General features: G+C 51.9%; 7 protein-coding genes across 7 annotated transcripts in view; 3 read left to right on the top strand and 4 right to left on the bottom strand.

Annotated features, from left to right (window-relative positions):
• Positions 1-607: 607 nt before the first annotated feature.
• Positions 608-2,095, top strand: SEPMUDRAFT_150904 (PQ-loop-domain-containing protein). Its single transcript, XM_016906466.1, has 3 exons — positions 608-1,529; positions 1,601-1,916; positions 1,973-2,095. The coding sequence occupies exons 1-2, from the start codon at positions 633-635 to the stop codon at positions 1,742-1,744; spliced, it is 1,041 nt and encodes a 346-aa protein (XP_016757874.1). The 5' UTR covers positions 608-632; the 3' UTR covers positions 1,745-1,916; positions 1,973-2,095.
• Positions 2,096-2,297: 202 nt separating this feature from the next.
• SEPMUDRAFT_127539 (COP9 signalosome subunit 1) lies at positions 2,298-4,849 on the bottom strand. The gene is made up of 3 exons (XM_016902155.1): positions 4,754-4,849; positions 2,589-4,685; positions 2,298-2,460 (listed from the first exon to the last, which is right to left on the bottom strand). Exons 1-2 carry the CDS (start codon positions 4,830-4,832, stop codon positions 3,343-3,345), a joined length of 1,422 nt encoding a protein of 473 aa, XP_016757872.1. The 5' UTR covers positions 4,833-4,849; the 3' UTR covers positions 2,298-2,460; positions 2,589-3,342.
• Positions 2,349-2,848, top strand: SEPMUDRAFT_50506 (DNA-directed RNA polymerase I 13.7 kDa polypeptide; the record flags this gene model as incomplete). Its single annotated transcript, XM_016909164.1, has 2 exons — positions 2,349-2,460; positions 2,589-2,848. 2 exons carry the CDS (start codon positions 2,349-2,351, stop codon positions 2,846-2,848), a joined length of 372 nt encoding a protein of 123 aa, XP_016757873.1.
• Positions 4,850-5,110: 261 nt separating the features above from the next.
• Positions 5,111-6,293, bottom strand: SEPMUDRAFT_127538 (uncharacterized protein). The gene is made up of 2 exons (XM_016902154.1): positions 5,552-6,293; positions 5,111-5,498 (listed from the first exon to the last, which is right to left on the bottom strand). The coding sequence occupies exon 1, from the start codon at positions 5,919-5,921 to the stop codon at positions 5,724-5,726; it is 198 nt and encodes a 65-aa protein (XP_016757871.1). The 5' UTR covers positions 5,922-6,293; the 3' UTR covers positions 5,111-5,498; positions 5,552-5,723.
• Positions 6,294-7,387: 1,094 nt separating this feature from the next.
• On the bottom strand, positions 7,388-8,004 carry SEPMUDRAFT_127537 (uncharacterized protein). The gene is made up of 2 exons (XM_016902153.1): positions 7,905-8,004; positions 7,388-7,850 (listed from the first exon to the last, which is right to left on the bottom strand). Exon 2 carries the CDS (start codon positions 7,836-7,838, stop codon positions 7,422-7,424), a length of 417 nt encoding a protein of 138 aa, XP_016757870.1. The 5' UTR covers positions 7,839-7,850; positions 7,905-8,004; the 3' UTR covers positions 7,388-7,421.
• Positions 8,005-13,528: 5,524 nt separating this feature from the next.
• On the top strand, positions 13,529-13,843 carry SEPMUDRAFT_29246 (uncharacterized protein; the record flags this gene model as incomplete). The annotated part of the gene is made up of 1 exon (XM_016908449.1): positions 13,529-13,843. A coding segment is annotated over one exon (315 nt), but the record flags the coding sequence as incomplete, so codon positions are not given.
• A 2,650-nt stretch (positions 13,844-16,493) lies between these two features.
• Positions 16,494-17,354, bottom strand: part of SEPMUDRAFT_158034 (uncharacterized protein) — a gene marked incomplete at its 5' end in the record, with an annotated part of 2,072 nt that continues 1,211 nt past the window's right edge. Inside the window, one exon of the mRNA XM_016907765.1 lies at positions 16,494-17,281. Coding sequence (XP_016757868.1) covers positions 16,536-17,281 — 746 coding nt within the window. The 3' untranslated portion in view covers positions 16,494-16,535. The remainder of the gene's footprint in view (positions 17,282-17,354) is intronic.

The raw sequence follows: 17,354 nt of genomic DNA, 5'->3' as shown, positions 1-17,354 counted from the left end.
CTATCGTCTACATTCGGCCTTCCTCGGCCGCTAGAGATGAAAGTCACTAGTATAGCCGGCTTCTACTTGGCATATGACTATATACAATAAGCTAAACCGGTGGATCGCATGCTGTGTAGCTGTCGAGGCTTGGTATGCACAAGGTACATTATACATATCGCTTAAAGGAGCGTAGCTTGTGAAAGGTGCCAAGTGCCTATGTGGTTGTGCAACTTGTGCTTGGAAAGGATCAAGGTATACTGTACTAGGTACGGCTTATGATCCGAGGCGATGTGATTGGTGCGCGAGCAAAGTCAAGCAAAGGTCTTGGCATGGCCGGGAAAGGATGGCATCTTTGACGTGGGACTGTTTCAACATTTGTTTCGCTTTGTTGTGTCATCATCCTTTTTTGCTGTTGGAGAGGAGAGATCTCTTGGCTTTGGTCGCGTGCCCTTCTCTCTCACTCAAGTCACTGGAGTGGAAAAGATTGTGAAGAAGAGGAGGAAGAAGAGCTGTGCTTACCTAGTCGTGGGGGGTCTAACTACCTCTAGCTGTATCTACAGGAGAGAGAGAGAGAGAGAGAGAGAGAGAGAGAGAGAGAGAGAGAGAGAGAGAGAGAGAGAGAAAGAGAGAGAGAGAGAGAGACAGAGACCATGTCTCCCATTCACCTCACATGGAACGAATGCCTCTCTGGTATCTTCGGCTCGATCTCGTTGGCCGCCTGGATTTTCCTTCTCGTGCCGCAGCTGATTGAAAACTACACCAACGGCCATGCCGATGGCATCTCGCTGACTTTTCTCTTCATCTGGTTCATCGGCGACATCACCAACTTCGCCGGTGCCATTTGGGCCGGTCTTGTGCCCACCGTCATCGCCCTCGCCGTGTACTTTTGCTTTGCGGATCTCATCCTCATCGCACAATGCGTGTACTATCTCGGGCTCAAGAAGAAGCGTGCAGCGCCGCAGGCAGGGGAGAACAACAATAACAACAACAACCACAGCGTGGCAGTGGGAAATGCCGTCATGCAGAGGACGGAAAGCAGCGAGGTCACCCCGCTGCTCAATGGGAACGCGAATGGAGGAAGCAAAGGTCCACAGAGTCCTACGAACTCTGCAAAGAGACGCTTGACAGACGTGACGGAGGATAATCTGGGGCTGCCCGGATCTAGGAGATCGAGCAATGCCATGCAGAGGCAGCGTACCAACACGAATGAGCGCCGAGACAGCTTGACCAAGATTCTGGAAGAGCCCACTTCGACGCGAACGTGGTTGAAGAATAGCTTGTCCATCTTCTTGGTCGCCGCTGTGGGCGCTGCCGGCTGGGCAGTGGCCTACAATGCAGGAGCCTGGAGACCTACACCCGTGGGACAAGAAGGGAGTGAGGAAGAAACGCCCATTGGAGCGGAGATTTTGGGATATATCAGTGCCGTGTGCTATCTGGGTGCACGCATCCCGCAAATCATCAAGAATCAGAGGGAGAGAAGCTGTGACGGGTTGAGCCTGCTGTTCTTCCTGCTCAGTCTACTCGGGAACTTGACATATGGCGCTGGAGTGAGTCGTGACTTTGCTGTATTCGATCTTGTACTTCTGGATACACGTACTGACTGATTACCTGCCTACAGATCCTCTTCCACTCGGTGGAGAAGCAATATGTCATTACCAACTTGCCCTGGCTCATCGGCTCGCTCGGCACAATGGTAGAAGATGCCATTATATTTGTGCAATTCCACGCCTTCGGCGAGAAGGATTCGGCGGCTGTCGTATGAAGTCATGAGTGTGACTAAATTCGGGGTATACAGGACTGTACGATACATTATAGCATTGGAGAAGGCGATTCACTGGGTGGCAGGTCAGGTAGGTAGGTACCTGTCTGTAAGTAAGTATTCTGCTGGCAGCGATATCCGCAAGGAAAGAGGGAGAAATTGTCGAGTGTCAATTGTATTTCTTCCATCGACCAATCCCAGAAGGAGAGGACAGCTGCTGATTTCACTCAGGCATGCGCAAGTTCCTCGCATGTAGATTCGCGCGACTATACTATTCCGAAGAAAATATGAAATAATTTAATAAGGCGTACGGCACAGCCAAAATATTATACCTATCACAGCAGAAGATGTCCCCCGGCTTACTGGATAAGGTATGATCTCGCCTGGGAAGCGCCACTACATGATGTACATGCATGTATCTAGCTAGATATTCCAACCAACCAGATCTTGGCGCGTATCTACCGCGTTTGCAGGTGCCTAATTCTTTGCTTCACTCATTCAATGATTCAAACATTCGAACTTTTTTTTCAATAATCACAAACAACCAAAACCAAAACTCAAATCAAATCAACAACTATACGAAGAACAAGAACAAGAACAACAAATCATGTCTCTCGTCGGCGGACTATGTTTCTGCACCGCATGTAACAATCTCCTCGAAAGAGTTTCTCCCACCCATCTCAAAATCCAATGTGAAGTCTGCGGCACCACAAATCCCAGTAAGTTCCTCCTTTCCTTTCCTTTCTCCATCCGCCACCTCTACAAATCTTCCCTTCCATAACAACAAGCCCTCGCCCACGCCGATATGAGTTTTTGAATCCTTTTCACTAATGTCTTACCTACCTAGACAACTGGCCCTCGACCATCGTCGAAACTTCTCGACCCCGCTCCCTCCCCTCTCAGCTCCGAACCAAACTCCAAGGAAACGTGCAATCCGTCTCTGAAGAAGAGCTGCAGAAGAATGGACAGAAAATCTCTCAGACGTGTCCCGAGTGCGCTTCGCCGGAAATGTATTTTACGGCGTTGCAGTTGAGGAGTGCGGATGAGGGCACGACGGTGTTTTATGTTTGTCATGAATGTGGACATCGGTATAAGGAGGATAATTGATCTTTTCGTTCTCGCTATTTCGTACCTGAAGTTGGGAGGGGGGAGCGGCGTTTGGTTGGTTGCGAGGTGATTAGTTGGTCAAGAGCAGGCCGGTTAGCAGGCAGAGAGTCAGTCAGTCAGACAGACAGACACACCAACAGATCTGCCTACTACTACCACATGATAGTAGCCTCGGATTTGAATCGTCTGTTCAATGCAATCGCGCTCGAAATGGAGACTTCGGACCCCAATGGCAAGATTCGACTTTCCCAACTTCAGCCTCGCTCCCCTCTCTAAGCATTACATGTATTTCACTCGTGTCCTATACAGACTCATGGTACTATCATATCATCTTCATTCTCTGGAAACCTGCAGATGCCGTGGGCATGTCCTCTGTTATCATCATCTTTTCATCTTGGTCTCATACGACCATGACCTGAGCTCGCTCCAAACGCCAGTCTAATCGAGTCCGGTCCCGCCACGCTATGCAGAAAAGTAATCAAGCAGACCATTCCTTAATACCCGTTGCCCCATGGCGCACCCTTCACCTTGGGAATCTCTAACCCTGCCAGTGTCATATTCACCTTATGAAGACGCAAGAGCAAAGTCCGTTCGACCTCCTCAGCAACCTTCTTCGCATTCAGGTGTGTTTCTTGTCTCAGATCTTTTTTGGGAGCAATCACAATTCCATCCACGACATCCAGTCGGGCATCGAGCGTCCCACTCTTAATCATGCCCAGAATCTCCACTTCCATGGCATCGGGCGCGGTGGAGACGGGCGGAAAGGTGGAAGCTAATGTGGCGAGGCTCACCTCGGAGAAGGAGGAAAAGTACGCTGTGATGCTCCGTTCTCGGATTTTAGCAAAGAGGAGATCAACGTGGGACTGGGGATGATTGCCCAAAGGAGCGCCCAAAAAGACATCGAGACTCCAGTCACTATAATATCTTCGCAGAGTGTCTTGACAAGTCTGGTACTTTGCGGTCGTATAGAGACCAATAGCCTTGCGCATGTGTGGTTCGAGCTCGAGGAAGGCGCGGAAAGGTCCCCCCAGCACATCATCCATCAGCTCTTCGCGGGACATGGTCGCCAGAGCGCAGAGACCACCATAGATGGCAACGTCATTCCCATTGGCGACACTTCGTTCCATGTTCTGGCCCAGAACAGGACCGGAATTATGGTACTCAAAGGGCGTGTGCATGAACGCGCGGGCTGCCTGGCGGTAGTCTCCTTGTCCGATATGTGCGATGCCTGCGATAACGTGATGGATGGGCATCACCAGCTTCATCTCCTCCTCTTTGCTGCCGCTGCTCTTAAGCCGATTCGAGTTCGCGAGGAGGACGTTGTAGTAGTGGATGGCGGGAAGGCCGTTCAGCTGCGCCTGCGCGGCTTGTAGGACGGTCGTGTACATGACGCGTAGGTACAGGCCATTGAGATGGCTGGGCGTCACGCAGAAGTCCCGCATCTTGGAGAAGGCCTGTGACGCAGAATTGTAACCAGTCCCGCTGGAGGAAGGATTCGCCGCATCATGGACGAGCCCACCTGTTTCGAGGTAATGGATCGCCAGATCTTCCTGTCCCATGCGAATCGACTCTCGGATCAAGTTGTTCTTGTATCCTCGGAGCTCACTCTCCAGCCTGCTGTGTTCTCTCCGGTTCTCCTCATCCTGTCGTGACGCCCAGTCGACATCGACGGTAGCGAGATCGGTGAAGTGCAGTTGACCGGCGAGCTCGGTGAGGCGGTTGTAGAGCTGCACGTCCTTGCCAGCTTTGGCTTTGGCGATGGCGAGAACGAGGGCCTGATGGGAGAGGGATGGGCAGCGGAGGGCGATGTGGGCGAGGCGATAGATGAGGAGCACGCCTGTTCCCATACGCATACGATCAGTGCAAAGCTCCGATCCATCTCATCATTCACGGTGAGAAGCTCACCTTCGTAGTTACTGGCGTAGTTCTCGAGATCAAACGTCGGCAGCGGCAGTGTTCCAGCTTGTGGCTTTGTAGGCTCCATGTCGAGAGCAGTCTTACGGTTCCGCGCCATCGTAACGGGCGGAGGAGTCAGGTAGGCGAAAATATGTCAAGTGCGTGCTGTGATGATGATGAGGATATGGAAGTCACTCCAGTGTCGGGATGGGGAGCTTCACTTTACAGCTGCACGCATAAATGTATCGCCGACAAGGTTCCGATGTGGGAAATCCCTGCTCGCGCGCGGCCCGCCCGTTTTCACATGCGGAGAGAGGCGCCGTCGACCTCATGCTTCACTTCCGCTCCCAATTAGTCACCGGCATTGTACCATTTTATCTCGAGCATCGAGTGATGTTGAACGTATGAGGCGATACTGTTGTAGATATTAACAGCATCATCTGGGACGATGAATGATCGCGATTGTCAAGCAACCAGGACGAAGAGGAGGGCCAATTCCAGCCGTGGGGTCAGGATGGCGATGATGGGTCGCGAAAGGGGAGAGATGTACTGATGGACGCATCACTGAAAGCCCGAGTCGCAATCGAAACACAGGCTGCGTGAGATCAGTGCCAGCGGGGGCTTGACATGACCGCCCATCTCAGGGGACATGTGCACGATACGTAAAAAGACTTCCCGTTCATAAGCTCTCAGACTGAGGAAAATGGACAATTGGCGAGTCTCAACGTGTACAAAAGAACAGAACACGTGATGAGTAGTTGCTCTCTTCCCACATCTCTCACTTGTGCCATGGCTGATGGAGCGCAGATGTTATCCCACCAGCCCATGAGCGACTGTGGGAGCAGAAATTCAGTGGGACGGGCAGCAATTCCATGAGCATGCGAGCCGGCATTGGCGATGGAGCGGGAAGAAGTGTCTCAAAGAAAGATTGTCGTGGATTGGGCTCTAGGCTTTTCCATCGTGCCCTGGGCTGTTGTGTTCAAATTTCGGACTGCTCGACGTGAGCACATGCGCCTCTCTTAATCCGAGGCATGCCTCGCCCTCGCGGGACTCTCGTCTGGTTCTGCTCGATCAGCGCGCGGGTATCGTGTGAAGTAACGGCAGCTTCGAGCGCGTGGTCGCAAAGTGTCCTTTGAGGAGATGTCCTAGAAGGAGTCAATCCTTCTATGCGGACCATGTAATGGTCGGACGAGCTCGCATTCACCAAGGGCTCTGAAACCTTGGTCTTTTCGCATGTCGCGCTGCGCTTCCAGCCTCAGCTCTGCTGGTTGTGAGACTCTCCATGTCTTGTTGGGTACAGGTTTGGCAGCGAGGTGGCATGTTGCTGATGCGATGGCGATACCTACCGATCATCCGCTGACTAATAGCTGGAACAGCGCGTCAAAAGGAGTCTTCCGTGGAGGTTCGAACCCCTCGCCAATAAGGATAACAACAAGAATCGACAACACCCCTCACACACACACATTTTCACACCTGCACAAAACAACAATGAAAAACTCCAAACAAGCATGAATCAAGCGAGCACAATCAAAACCGAGTGTGATCTCGGAAAAAGGGGCAAATGAAAGAAGGTATGTTGTCTTCCCCACACAAGAAGAAAACAAAACAAAAGCAAAGCAAACGCCAAAAGAAAAAAGTGATGTTATACATCTATATCTCAGGCTGAATCAAGCAAGCGGATTCGAACCGAGTGTTGTCAACGAATGAAGATGTACACGACAACAGGAAGAGAAAGTATCTTGTCTCACCCATAAGACCATGATATTTCTCCCCCTATCACCGTCCCCCGCACTCGGACTTAGAGAACTCGAGGCTCTAACTCAACCGCTAGACCACTGAAGGTCCGGCGAGATTTGCCGAGATGTGTGGGTTGGGTTTGAGGGGTATTATATACACTCCTTAATCAGCGCGGGTCAGGAGCGGGATGACGGTGGATAGAGAGGGGAGAAGTAGTGTCGCCGTCGTGTGGCGAGTGAGATGAGGAAACAGAGCATCAGTGAGCTTCTGAACGGTGCTACTGCAAGTGAAGATGGAGCGCGATGCGCATCGCTATTGTGAGCACGATTTCATGCGCTATTCTAGTAGGTTTGTTGTACAATCACGAGCGCGCAGAGTCTCGGCCAACTGAACGCAGTATAGCCAGGCATACGCCTGGCTTTCTCCTGAGTCTCTATCCATGTACGCATCATAGATGACCGCTCGGACGGTTGTTTGTACATCCGTCAACCATCAGCGCCAACTCATCTTACATGCAAACGCCCCAAGGCGACGAACGTGCGCCCATCTGCTCAGCGCTCCCGAGTCGGTCGGATTCTCTCGCCCAGAAGAAGAAATCGCCTCGCTTGGTGAGAAACTGGCGTATAGGTCAAGAAACAGGAAGAACGACTTCCCCCTCAGAAGTGCCGCGAAATTGGCGTGGAACCGGTGCCCCTGAACTTGCTCGATTGGCGAGGGACCAGCGCGAGTGCCGCAGCAGCAATGGTAGCAAGAACCCCAATGAACATGAAACCATCATCAGCAGTGAAATGCGAGCAAAGCGGCAAGTGGACGCCCTCATTACCGTTGCGCACAATACTGCCGCAAGGTCGTGGATTGAACGGATTAGACGACATGATGGCAAAAGTCTGTGACACGCACCCCCAAGTCAGCTCATCTCATCTTAGCTCAGCGCAGTGCATTAAGGAGACTCTAAGGAGGTATAACTCACCAGCCCACTCGCCAAAAAGAACATTGCGGCGAGAATATCCAGTGTGAGAACCGCGACCCAGGGGACGATGTTTAGGAAAGCTGAAACAATTCCCACGATGGCGTCGAGCATGCCCAGCGCGCCGACAGCAGCGCCGAAGCCGACGGAGGAAATCCAGGGGTTCAACCACTTCTTTACGAGATGTTGCTTGTCGTCGTAATGGTCAGTGACGATGTGGAGGGTTCGGTAGAGGGAGATGGAAAGGCTGAGGACGAGGGCGGCGGCGAGCATCTGACAAGGACAAGTTAGCAGGTCTGAGTTCTGTCGTGTCGCGTGGTGAGTTCGAACAGCAGGGGCGCGTACCTGGATTGCTCGGAAGAGCAGCAGCGCGAATGTCGTTTTGTCCATGGCTGGGAAGAGGTATGAATGTACCCGTGTGATGGTGGATGTGTGAAGCTGATGATGTGATATCAGGGCGCGTGTTGATACCTTAAGCTATTGTGTGCACTGCAAGCGGAAAAGGTCCCATCAAATGTTTTGGGTGTTCGATATGGCCAAGGAAGTCGCGAACATTGTTTGCGTTGGTCGTGCAGGCAACTACATCTATGTTCCACGCGCTAAACCGCTTGGCTGGGAACTTCCAATTGGTGAGAACTTCACTTGCGCTGCACCGAGGACGCTGTGTGGAAGACGGCAGAGTTGTCCCGACGAAAAGAGCATGGAGGCAGGCAGATACCTTAGTCAATTGTTCTTCTGTCTAGAGTCTCGCTCGATTCTCCCAAAACGTGTGACATTGCTTGGTTGAAGGCAACACAACCGCGAAGCTTCGCTGGTGTTCAAGACATGCGTCCTCCTAGCTCTTTGAGCAGATACCTGACTTTTGCATCCCATTGTCTCTTCTCGGAGAGGAATTGATCTGCGGCTGCGGAGAACATTGTCGTATCGAGAGGATTAAAAGAAATGAGATGGTAGCACGTCGATAAACTTGGTCGCGGAGAGGGGCATGTCTTATCTCCTGCAAATCATCCTCTGATACTAGGTATACCTAAGCATAGAAGTAGTATCACAGTATAGACAAAGAAGGCGCCAGTTTACAGATGCGTTTCTAGGGGTAAAATGATGCGAATTGAGATTCAATGTCGTTCTCTTTTGATAGACCTACTACTGTGATTTGGGCTTCACTCTGCGCAGTATGCACGCACGTCCAACAACGATGCCGCTCTTCCAGGACGGCCTTCTTGCTCATATTAGCAACCGCAAATACGGGCACTTACACAAATGATAGCGTTTACCGCAGTCTCAGGTTCCTCATCACGCATTCTTATCTGGCGCTGCTCATGCAGCCCCGGAAATACTCATACCTACAAGATGTCAGATATGCTATAGGTATTTCAGCAAATAGATGCAACTTGAACGTAGCTCAGGGTCCTTCCCTCTCCCCTCTCCCCCACCTTAACACTCGAGCCCCCAGCACCCCTCTCCACCCCTATAAACACATTAACCCGATGCTGCAACAACTTCTGCCTTCTACTCAGCACAGGTTTCATCGCAGCAGCCAATTTCGCCCGTCGAATTCGCATTCTTGCTTGAATCTGACGCTCTCGCAACAGCAGCGGCAGTGACGGCTGTGGCTTCTTCTTACTCTTATTCTGGCAGCCAAGATTTCTGATGCGGTTCTGACATGATTGAGGTTGAGAAAACTCGGGATACCAAGTTGCGTACGGATAACTTGAAACAATTGCAGCCGTGTCTGCATGAGAATTGTCGAGCTGGGTTTGATGTCTGGTTTGAGAGAAGCGTGGACGACGGCAGGTAGAGAGGGTGCCTTTCAGATTATTCTAATTTCAGGAGATCATTATAGCGACGGTCTTTGATGCGTTATGGAAAAGAGAAAGTGAGGGAAGAATCAAGGGACTACGGCCGTGCCGTCCCGAACGCTGCCGTCCGTTTTGACCCGGCCCGGCCCGTAGGTCCACCTCCATATCTCTTCCTGTCCACTCTCACTCTCACTCTCACTTTCTACCTACATGTACTTCCACTTCTCTTGTTCGGACTTCCTTTTTCAGTTCTTCTCATCAACTTGATCCTCTCGACAAACGCCAAAACCACATTACAGCGGAGAGTTTCCATTACAACATGCGTCGTACAAGGTACCTACCAAGCCACAAGTCTACGCCACGGCTACTGGGAACATACGGGAGACACAAATCTACAGATAATCCATGACTGTACTGCCGCCGCTACTCAGGTGCCACCGCATTCTGAACCTTCGCCTGGGCCAGCTCTTTTTGCAGGCTGTCCACCTGTTCCGCCAAATCCGCAGCCCTTTTCTGAGCCTCGTCAAGGCTGAGCTGGCCCTCCTGCATCTTGCCGCGGTCGTCTTCGATAGTCTTCATGTTCGCATCAACTTGAGACTGCAAGCTGCTGACATTCGCTTGCGCTTCTCGCATCTTGTCCTGCAGCTCGGCACTCATCTGCTGGTCTTGGTCGACCTGAGCTTGGAGAGATACCAGTCTTGCTTGAGCTTCCGACAGCTTTATATTCAGCTCACTCTCATCACGTTGCTCCTGGTCAATTCGAGACTGGAGGGAAGTGATCTGTCCCTGAGCATCTCCAAGCTGAGAACGAACATCTTCTTCGCTCTGCTTGCGCCGATCAATCTCTCCTTGGAGTGATGCTGCCCGCGTTTCGACATCAGCGAGTCTTGTGGTCAGATCAGATTCCGTCTGCTGGTAATGTGCGTTCTACGCATCCGACTCGGACAATTTGACCTCCGTCTCCGACAGTTTTCTGTTCAGATCTGCTTCCGTTTGCTGGTGCTTCATGGTCTCGGTTTCGAGACTGGAAACCTTGGCTTGCGTGTCTTGGACACTGCGTAAGAGGTCCGCTTCAGCTTGCTGATGCTGGGCATTCTCAGCTTCGAGGGTGGCAATCGTCGCCTGCGCGGTTCCAATTTTGCCATTCAGCTCTATCTCGTCTTGTTTGTGCTGATTGACGTCGTCCACAAGGCGGGCTACCTCGCTCGACAGCTGCTGATACTCATTTTTAGCCTGCTCCAGTGCTGCTTCGACCTCGGCTGCATGAGCATGAGTCTCTTGATCTGTCTTCTCTTGATCAGCATTCTTTGATGTTGCAGCATCGAGCTGCTGGCGAAGATTATCCCTCTCTAACGATAAGCTTCGTGTCTGACTGGCGAGGTCCTGTTGTAACTTGTCCATCGCAACGTCTTGGTCGGCTTTGGTTTTCTGGAGATCCTCGTATCGCGAGCTTAGCTCCTGGAATCTTTGCCGCAACTCATCCTTCTCTGCTGAAACGGTCTTGATCTGATCTTCGGCTTGTTGCCGAGCCGTCTCTATGGCAACATACTCTTCCGCCTTGGCCTTTTGAAGACTTTCAATCTGTGCCATCTGGTTCTCGTACTTGACTTGTAACTCATCTCTCTGGGTCATGAGTGCCTTGGACAGCTCTGCAGCATCTTGACGAGCCTTGTCCAAGGCAATCTGGGTATCACCTTGCAGTCTCTGGAGCTCGACAACTTGGGCCGCCTGTTCATCAATCTTCCGCTTGTTAGCTTCGCGCTCAGCCTGCGCGTCTCGAAGCTGATTTGCACTCTCCACCCGAACCTTCTCAATGGCGGCGGCAGCATCGGCTTGGAGCTTGTTCTGAACCTCCTCGACATATCGAAGCGTTTCGCTTGCTTTGACGGACTGAGCCTCGATTCGTTGTTGCAAGCTGTCTCGCTCCATTGACAGTCGTTCGATAGTGTACTGGGCTTCCTTTCTTGCTTTCGCAAGTGACGCCTCACTTTCGGCCGTGATGTGTTCAGCAGTCTTCTGAAGATCAACGAGCTGTGCAGCGGTAGCGTCGAGATTCTGGCGCAAGTCATCTCGGACGGCAGAGACTTCCCTGGTGGCCTCGTGCTGCTCGTGAATTGCCTTTTCCATTGCGGCATCGAAGTCAACTTTGAGCTTCTCCGACGCTTTCCGGGCGTCTGACAACTCATCCCGAAGGCTGGCAATCTCCACACGCAAACGATGCTGCTCGGCTTGGTCGGAATCGTGAACTGATGATGCTCGTAGTTCTTCGCGCAGCCGCGTTGCCTCCTTTGACACTGTATTCAGCTCCCGGAGGAGACTGGCTCGTTCCTCTTGAGCTGCAAAGAGGTCTTGCTGTAATCTTGCAGCTCTAGAGCGGCAGTAGTCAAGATCTGCATCTCGAGATTGTTGGATTGCGGTATCGAGGTCATGTGCATGCAGCAGAGACATTCGTTTCTCCTCGCTGACCGCGAAGTCTCTCCTCGACGCAGCAAGCCCCACCACCATCCTGTCGTAGGCAATCTGGAGAGCATCAAATTTGTCCAAACGTGCTGCAAGCGCATCTTTCGCTACGAGCTGCTCTGACTTGGTCACGTTGTCGCACGCAGCCTGTGCCTTGTCAAACTTCGCCTGCAGTCCATCAAGCTTTCCATTGGCCTGGACGAGATTAGTCTTGGCCTCGGCGAGCTGGCTAGTAATCTGATCCTGCGAAGATTGCAAGCTGCGGTTCTGCTCCTATGCATGCTGGAGCTCCTGCTGGGCGGCAGACAACTGATCGTGCATTTCCTGCTTGTTGGCAGCAGCCTCGACGGTCATGCGATCCTTATCCTGCTGTAGACTCTTGTAGTCGGCCTGCAGATGCTCGATGGTCTTATTTGCCACCAGTAGTTGCTCGGAAAGGCCTTGTCCGGCCATGGCTGTTGCCTCCTTTTCCTTCCTCAGCGAAGAAAGTTGGCCAGATAATTCATCTCGTTCGATTTGTAAGGCCGAAGCCTTTTGCTCCAGGTCCGACAGTGACTGCTGAGCTGATTTCAACTCCGCTATTTGCTGTGTTGTCGAGCTGAGACGTTGGGAGAGATCGTCTCGTTCTTGCTGCAAGGCAGAGAGTCGGAGCTCTGAGGCGCCGAGTCTCTCCTGTAGCGAGCCCAAGTCTTTCAAAGCACTGTTTCGTTCTTGCTTGAGTGTCGTGGCGACTCGCTCTGCTGCCTGCAAATCCTCACCCCTCTGATCCATTTCTGCCAATTTCGCCCGCAGTGTCGCAGCTTCTTGCGACTTCATATTGGCTTCATTACGAGCAGTCTCCCGCCAGTCCTGCTGCGCTTTGATCTCATCCCGCTGAGCTGCTATGGTGTCCTCCAGAGCATGCAGCTTCTTCTCCAGAGCATCAATCTTCTGCCGTTGAGACATATGTTCACTGGAGCGCATTCGAGCGATAGCATTGTGGGGAGGTCCTTGGTCGCGTGAAATAGGAGCTAGGGGCGGGGGTGAGTCGCTGGTAGGGCCAGTGTTGCAGAAGGCGCCTCGGAACCTCATGGAGTGAATGGTTTCTGCTTAGGGATGGCAAGAAATAGAACACAGGGCCACCACATGAAGGGACGTGTAGTGTTGAGCCGGAACCGTACAACTCGAGGGTGAGTTCTCCGACATGGAACAGGTATGTTGGGGCTTGCTTCCTTCATGAAGCGCCTGCCACGATTGCAATACGCACTTGCTTTGCTATGTTCATCCGGACACGGAGTCCGAGCCGTGACCACGGATATGGATGCCGGGCACGCATCCGTCTCTTCAGGTTGCCATACCTCATCTTCTTTCTCCTTCTTTCTCCTTCTATCTCCTTCTTCCCTGGATGTCCTCCCCGTCCGGATTGGCCTCCTTCTCCACGATCTTCCTGCTCATCCTCTTCTGGCCTATCTTCTTACCTTGTGCATCATCCTCTCGCCCTCCTCTCACCGCATCCTCAGAGCGCGTGTCACGCAACACCTCAGCCCTTGGACGATTCCTCCGATTCGATTATGAGACCTCTCCGCACTGTCACCAGCTTTGCAGCTGTCTTTTCCCTCTCGGCCGCCCTCACGCCTGTCTGTCAGGGAAATGGACTGCAGCGATAGGTCGCTACACTCTCAGGCGCACAGCAGGTGGTGGGCAATGTTTCGGTCGGACAAGGCCCGGGTGGGAGTGGAGTGAGCATACAGGCAGAGTTTGCAGATTTGCCAGCTTTAGGAGGCCCCTTCCGTAGGCCCTCTCGTTTCTCAGGCCTAGTCAAGTGTGCTGATATGATATCAAGTCTACCATGTTCACCATAGACGCGTAAAGGCCAATTCCAACTGCTCGTCAGCTGGTGGACGGCTGAGTCCATTCACAAGCGAGTACCCATGTCCAGACGTCGACCACCCAGAGAACTGTGCAGCAGGCGATCTATCTGGCAAACACGGCACCATCAATGACACGACTTTGTCCGCCACATACATTGACGACTACCTCTCGAACAACGATGTCCCGGGTTGTGCCCAGTGCATGAGAGGTCGAAGTCTTGTCGTCTCCTTTGCCAATGGAACAGCACTTTGTTGCGCAAACTTCACGCGGGTTCCATCTTCTGACATCTCGGCCACAACCACCGTTACTGTTTACGGCAGTGGGAGTACTACCGGTTATAACAGAACGGTGACTGTTACAGAACTGCAACAGACCACTACTGTCACCATCTCTCGGAACGTCTCCAGCTATGCGACCACGGTATATGTTACAGTCGGCCCTACTTATAGCAGCTTGGCTCTGACAAGCACCGCCTCTGCCGTCTTGATAAGTGGAGGTGGTACTGTAATTCCAAACTTGAGCTATATTACTACTTCAACTGTTCCTGGGCCAGCTGTTACGACTGTCTCTCGGACTTTGAGAACATCGACCATCCAAACGACTAGCCCTACCAATGGTGGCATTGCTTACGAGCTCACCACAGTCGGCTTTAATCGTAGCAGCCAGCCTCTCGCAAGCAACGCCTCTGCCGTCTTGACAAGTGGAGCTGGTACTGTCAGGCCTGGTGTAATTCCAAACTTGAGCTACATTACTACTTCAACTGTTCCTGGGCCAGCTATTACGACTGCCTCTAGGTCTTTGAGAACATCGACCATCGAAACGACTAGTCCTACCAATGGAGGCATCGCTTACGAGCTCACCACGTCCGCCCTGACTATGCGCCTGCCGGGTCCTCCAGCGACAACAATCACTACTACGGGGATGTTGACTGTCTACCGACTGTTCACCAGTGGTATCAATGGATTCAGTGTCGTAAGTTGATGAAAGTTGAAACGAGCCGCGCTCCGAATACTGATTTTCAGCAGAGTACAGTGGACAGTTCTACACAGAGAGCAAATGGGGCCGCTTTCGGTCTCCCAGACACTACAGGAGGTGCCGGGGTCGAGCCTACGGACATGTCGTCTGGGACGGTGAACATTCCTTCATTTACTACGGACGGTACAGGTATTGGGCCCACGGTCACCCAGGAGAGCAATACAGACGGGCCTCTCGACGTTGACGGTCCTCCCGACATTGACAGTCCTCCTGATGTCCCCGGACCTCCCGATACGGAAACACCAGACACGGACAACCCGGACGTGGACACGCCAGGCACGGACACGCCAAGTACAGATGCTCCTCCAGAAGCGACTGTACCAGATGCGGACAGTCCTCCAGACATGGACAGCCCACCAGACACTGATAGTCCTCCTGACCCAAACAGTCCTCCTGACCCAGAAAGTCCCCCGGGACCAGACAGTCCACTGGATGTAGACAGTCCACCAGATGCAGACAGCCCCCCGGATCCAGGCAGTCCTCCAGATGCAGACAATCCACCAGAACCTGATGGTCCTCCAGAAGCAGACGGTCCTCCAGATGCAGACAGCCCTCCAGACGCAGACAGCCCTCCAGATGGAGACAGCCCTCCAGACGCAGACGGCCCTCCAGATCCAGACAGTCCTCCCGATGCAGACAGCCCCCCAGACCCAGACAGCCCTCCCGATGCAGACAGCCCCCCCGACGCAGATGGCCCTCCTGACGCAGATGACCCCCCAGAAGTAGACAGTCCTCCTGACATGGATAGTCCTCCTGATACGGATAGTCCACCAGATACGGATGCTCCGCCGGAGAAGGCGAAGAGGGCGATCAGCATGCGCTCAGATGCGCTCCTCTGAAAGTAGCAACTCATTCCTCTCGGTATAAAAGTAACAAGTTGCGTCAAAACCGACCTCGCCTCTGTTTCTCCCTATATTAGCAAAGAGAATACACATTATGTTTACAATAGCAGGTCTGCTGCCAATTTTTGAAGGAATCTACACGTACGTGCTTCTGTTTGTCGACCTTCTTCCATAACATGTGAATCTGTTTGTTCCGGCACACTTTTGTGTTTTTGCGTTAGCCGACCTGGTTCGACTCTGTACGGTACGGTCTTTTGTTCTCGTAGGTAGGTACCAATTCGGCAAGAAAGTACGTACAGTGTTTACTTTTCCTCCGCAGAAATCATTTGTATAGCCTATGCGAAAGTCTTCGCAATTGAGGTTACCGTTCTGGAATTTGGAAATGTTAGTTGCGTAGGTTTCTCGTATAAGGATGTTTGTAGGATAGTAAGCGCGTGCGTACGTACCGCAGCCAGTTGTGCCTCGGTCGGTTTATTGCAAATATTCACATCGCTTGCGCAAACTTGAGCAATAATCTGACAGAGTACGAGGGTTATTATTGTTGTCGCCGTTGCAGCTGATGGTGCTGATGGGTAGGATAGTAAGAAGCGCATTATGTCTTTTTCCTTTTTGGCTAGCGATGATTGTGAAGTGCTTTTTCTTTACAGGAATACAGATGTGTGTCGTCGAAATATCAACATATTGGTTTGTAGAGTTGGAGTTTGAGGTACGGGTACTTCTACTTCTTTATGTTCTTGTTTTGCTTACACTTTTGCTGACAAGGATACCTGTATTTGTGAGACTATACCTTGTATATACGGGGTCAGCTCTCGTCAGCTCGTTCTCGAGAGGCGAACTGCTTTGATACTGTATGATGCTACTCTAGGTAGGGTTGTAGGAAATAAAGTACGTTCGTTGCTTTTATGCTGCTGCCTGACAAGGTAGTCTGCTGTGTACGGTATGTAGCGGAATGCTACAAGAGAAGAATGTCCACAGATATATCCGGGCGCGTCGGAATTGGCTCGAGACTTCAGGAAGCCAAATTGTTACAGCTAGGAATTTGGAAACCATCATTACTCGCCGGCATCCCCTTGTTCCGCAGCAGTCCGATCAGAGCTCCGTCAATCCTGTTTGTACTCAATTTGATAGCAAACAGCCTTCTCAGGTCGACGTGGCAGGTATTCAATCGTCTTCTCCTGGCCCTCATCGTCTTTCACACGCATTCGAAGTTTCACATCCGGATTCTCGAGACTGTCGTTATAGGAGGACGCCGAAAGAATTTTCCATCCATCACGCAGTCCGGCTGCATAAGCAGCAGACTCTTTTTGCACACCAGTGACGGTCCACGTTCTGAAACTGTTTCTGTCGAGTCCGTAGTCTAGGATTCGTATATCACATCGGCTGAATGAATCTTCCGGACTGCCTAGAAAAGCGCGGGAAAGATCTATCATCTCGCCTTCAAGCATTGCTTTGAAATGCTCTCTGAATGGAAATCCGTTCGTGGAATCGCTATACTGATCGAGATAGCATAGCCAGTCCTCGCTTCGGACGACTTGGCCTCCACGAGCCCGTCGACAAATATCAATCACGATATCGTCCAATGGACTGTTTGTCTCGATGCCAAAACGGCCCGTTGCTTGTCGAAGAATGCAGTCGATCAAGATCAGATATGCGTTTCCGCGCTTGTAAGAGATCCACTCGGCGTACCAGTCGTAGAAAAACTCCTTTGCTGCATCAATCATTCTCATGTGGATGCGAGGACTCGTGTAGTAGCATTGTGTCTGGATATTCGTGCTTTTCAGAGCAAACTCCTTGTCCCTCATACCAAAGCGGTATGGCAGAACTGAGGCGTAGAACTCCGCAATGCCTATTGAGCTATAGTGTCAGTGATGTTCGTTGAAGCTCAAACCCGATGCATGCAAGATAGGAGAGGGGGGGGG

Source organism: Sphaerulina musiva (genome assembly GCF_000320565.1).
Source record: "Sphaerulina musiva SO2202 unplaced genomic scaffold SEPMUscaffold_9, whole genome shotgun sequence".
In the NCBI taxonomy this organism is placed as follows: Eukaryota; Fungi; Ascomycota; class Dothideomycetes; order Mycosphaerellales; family Mycosphaerellaceae; genus Sphaerulina; species Sphaerulina musiva.
The sequence above is the reverse complement of the archived record's forward strand: the minus strand, read 5'-3'. Positions and strand labels throughout refer to the sequence as shown.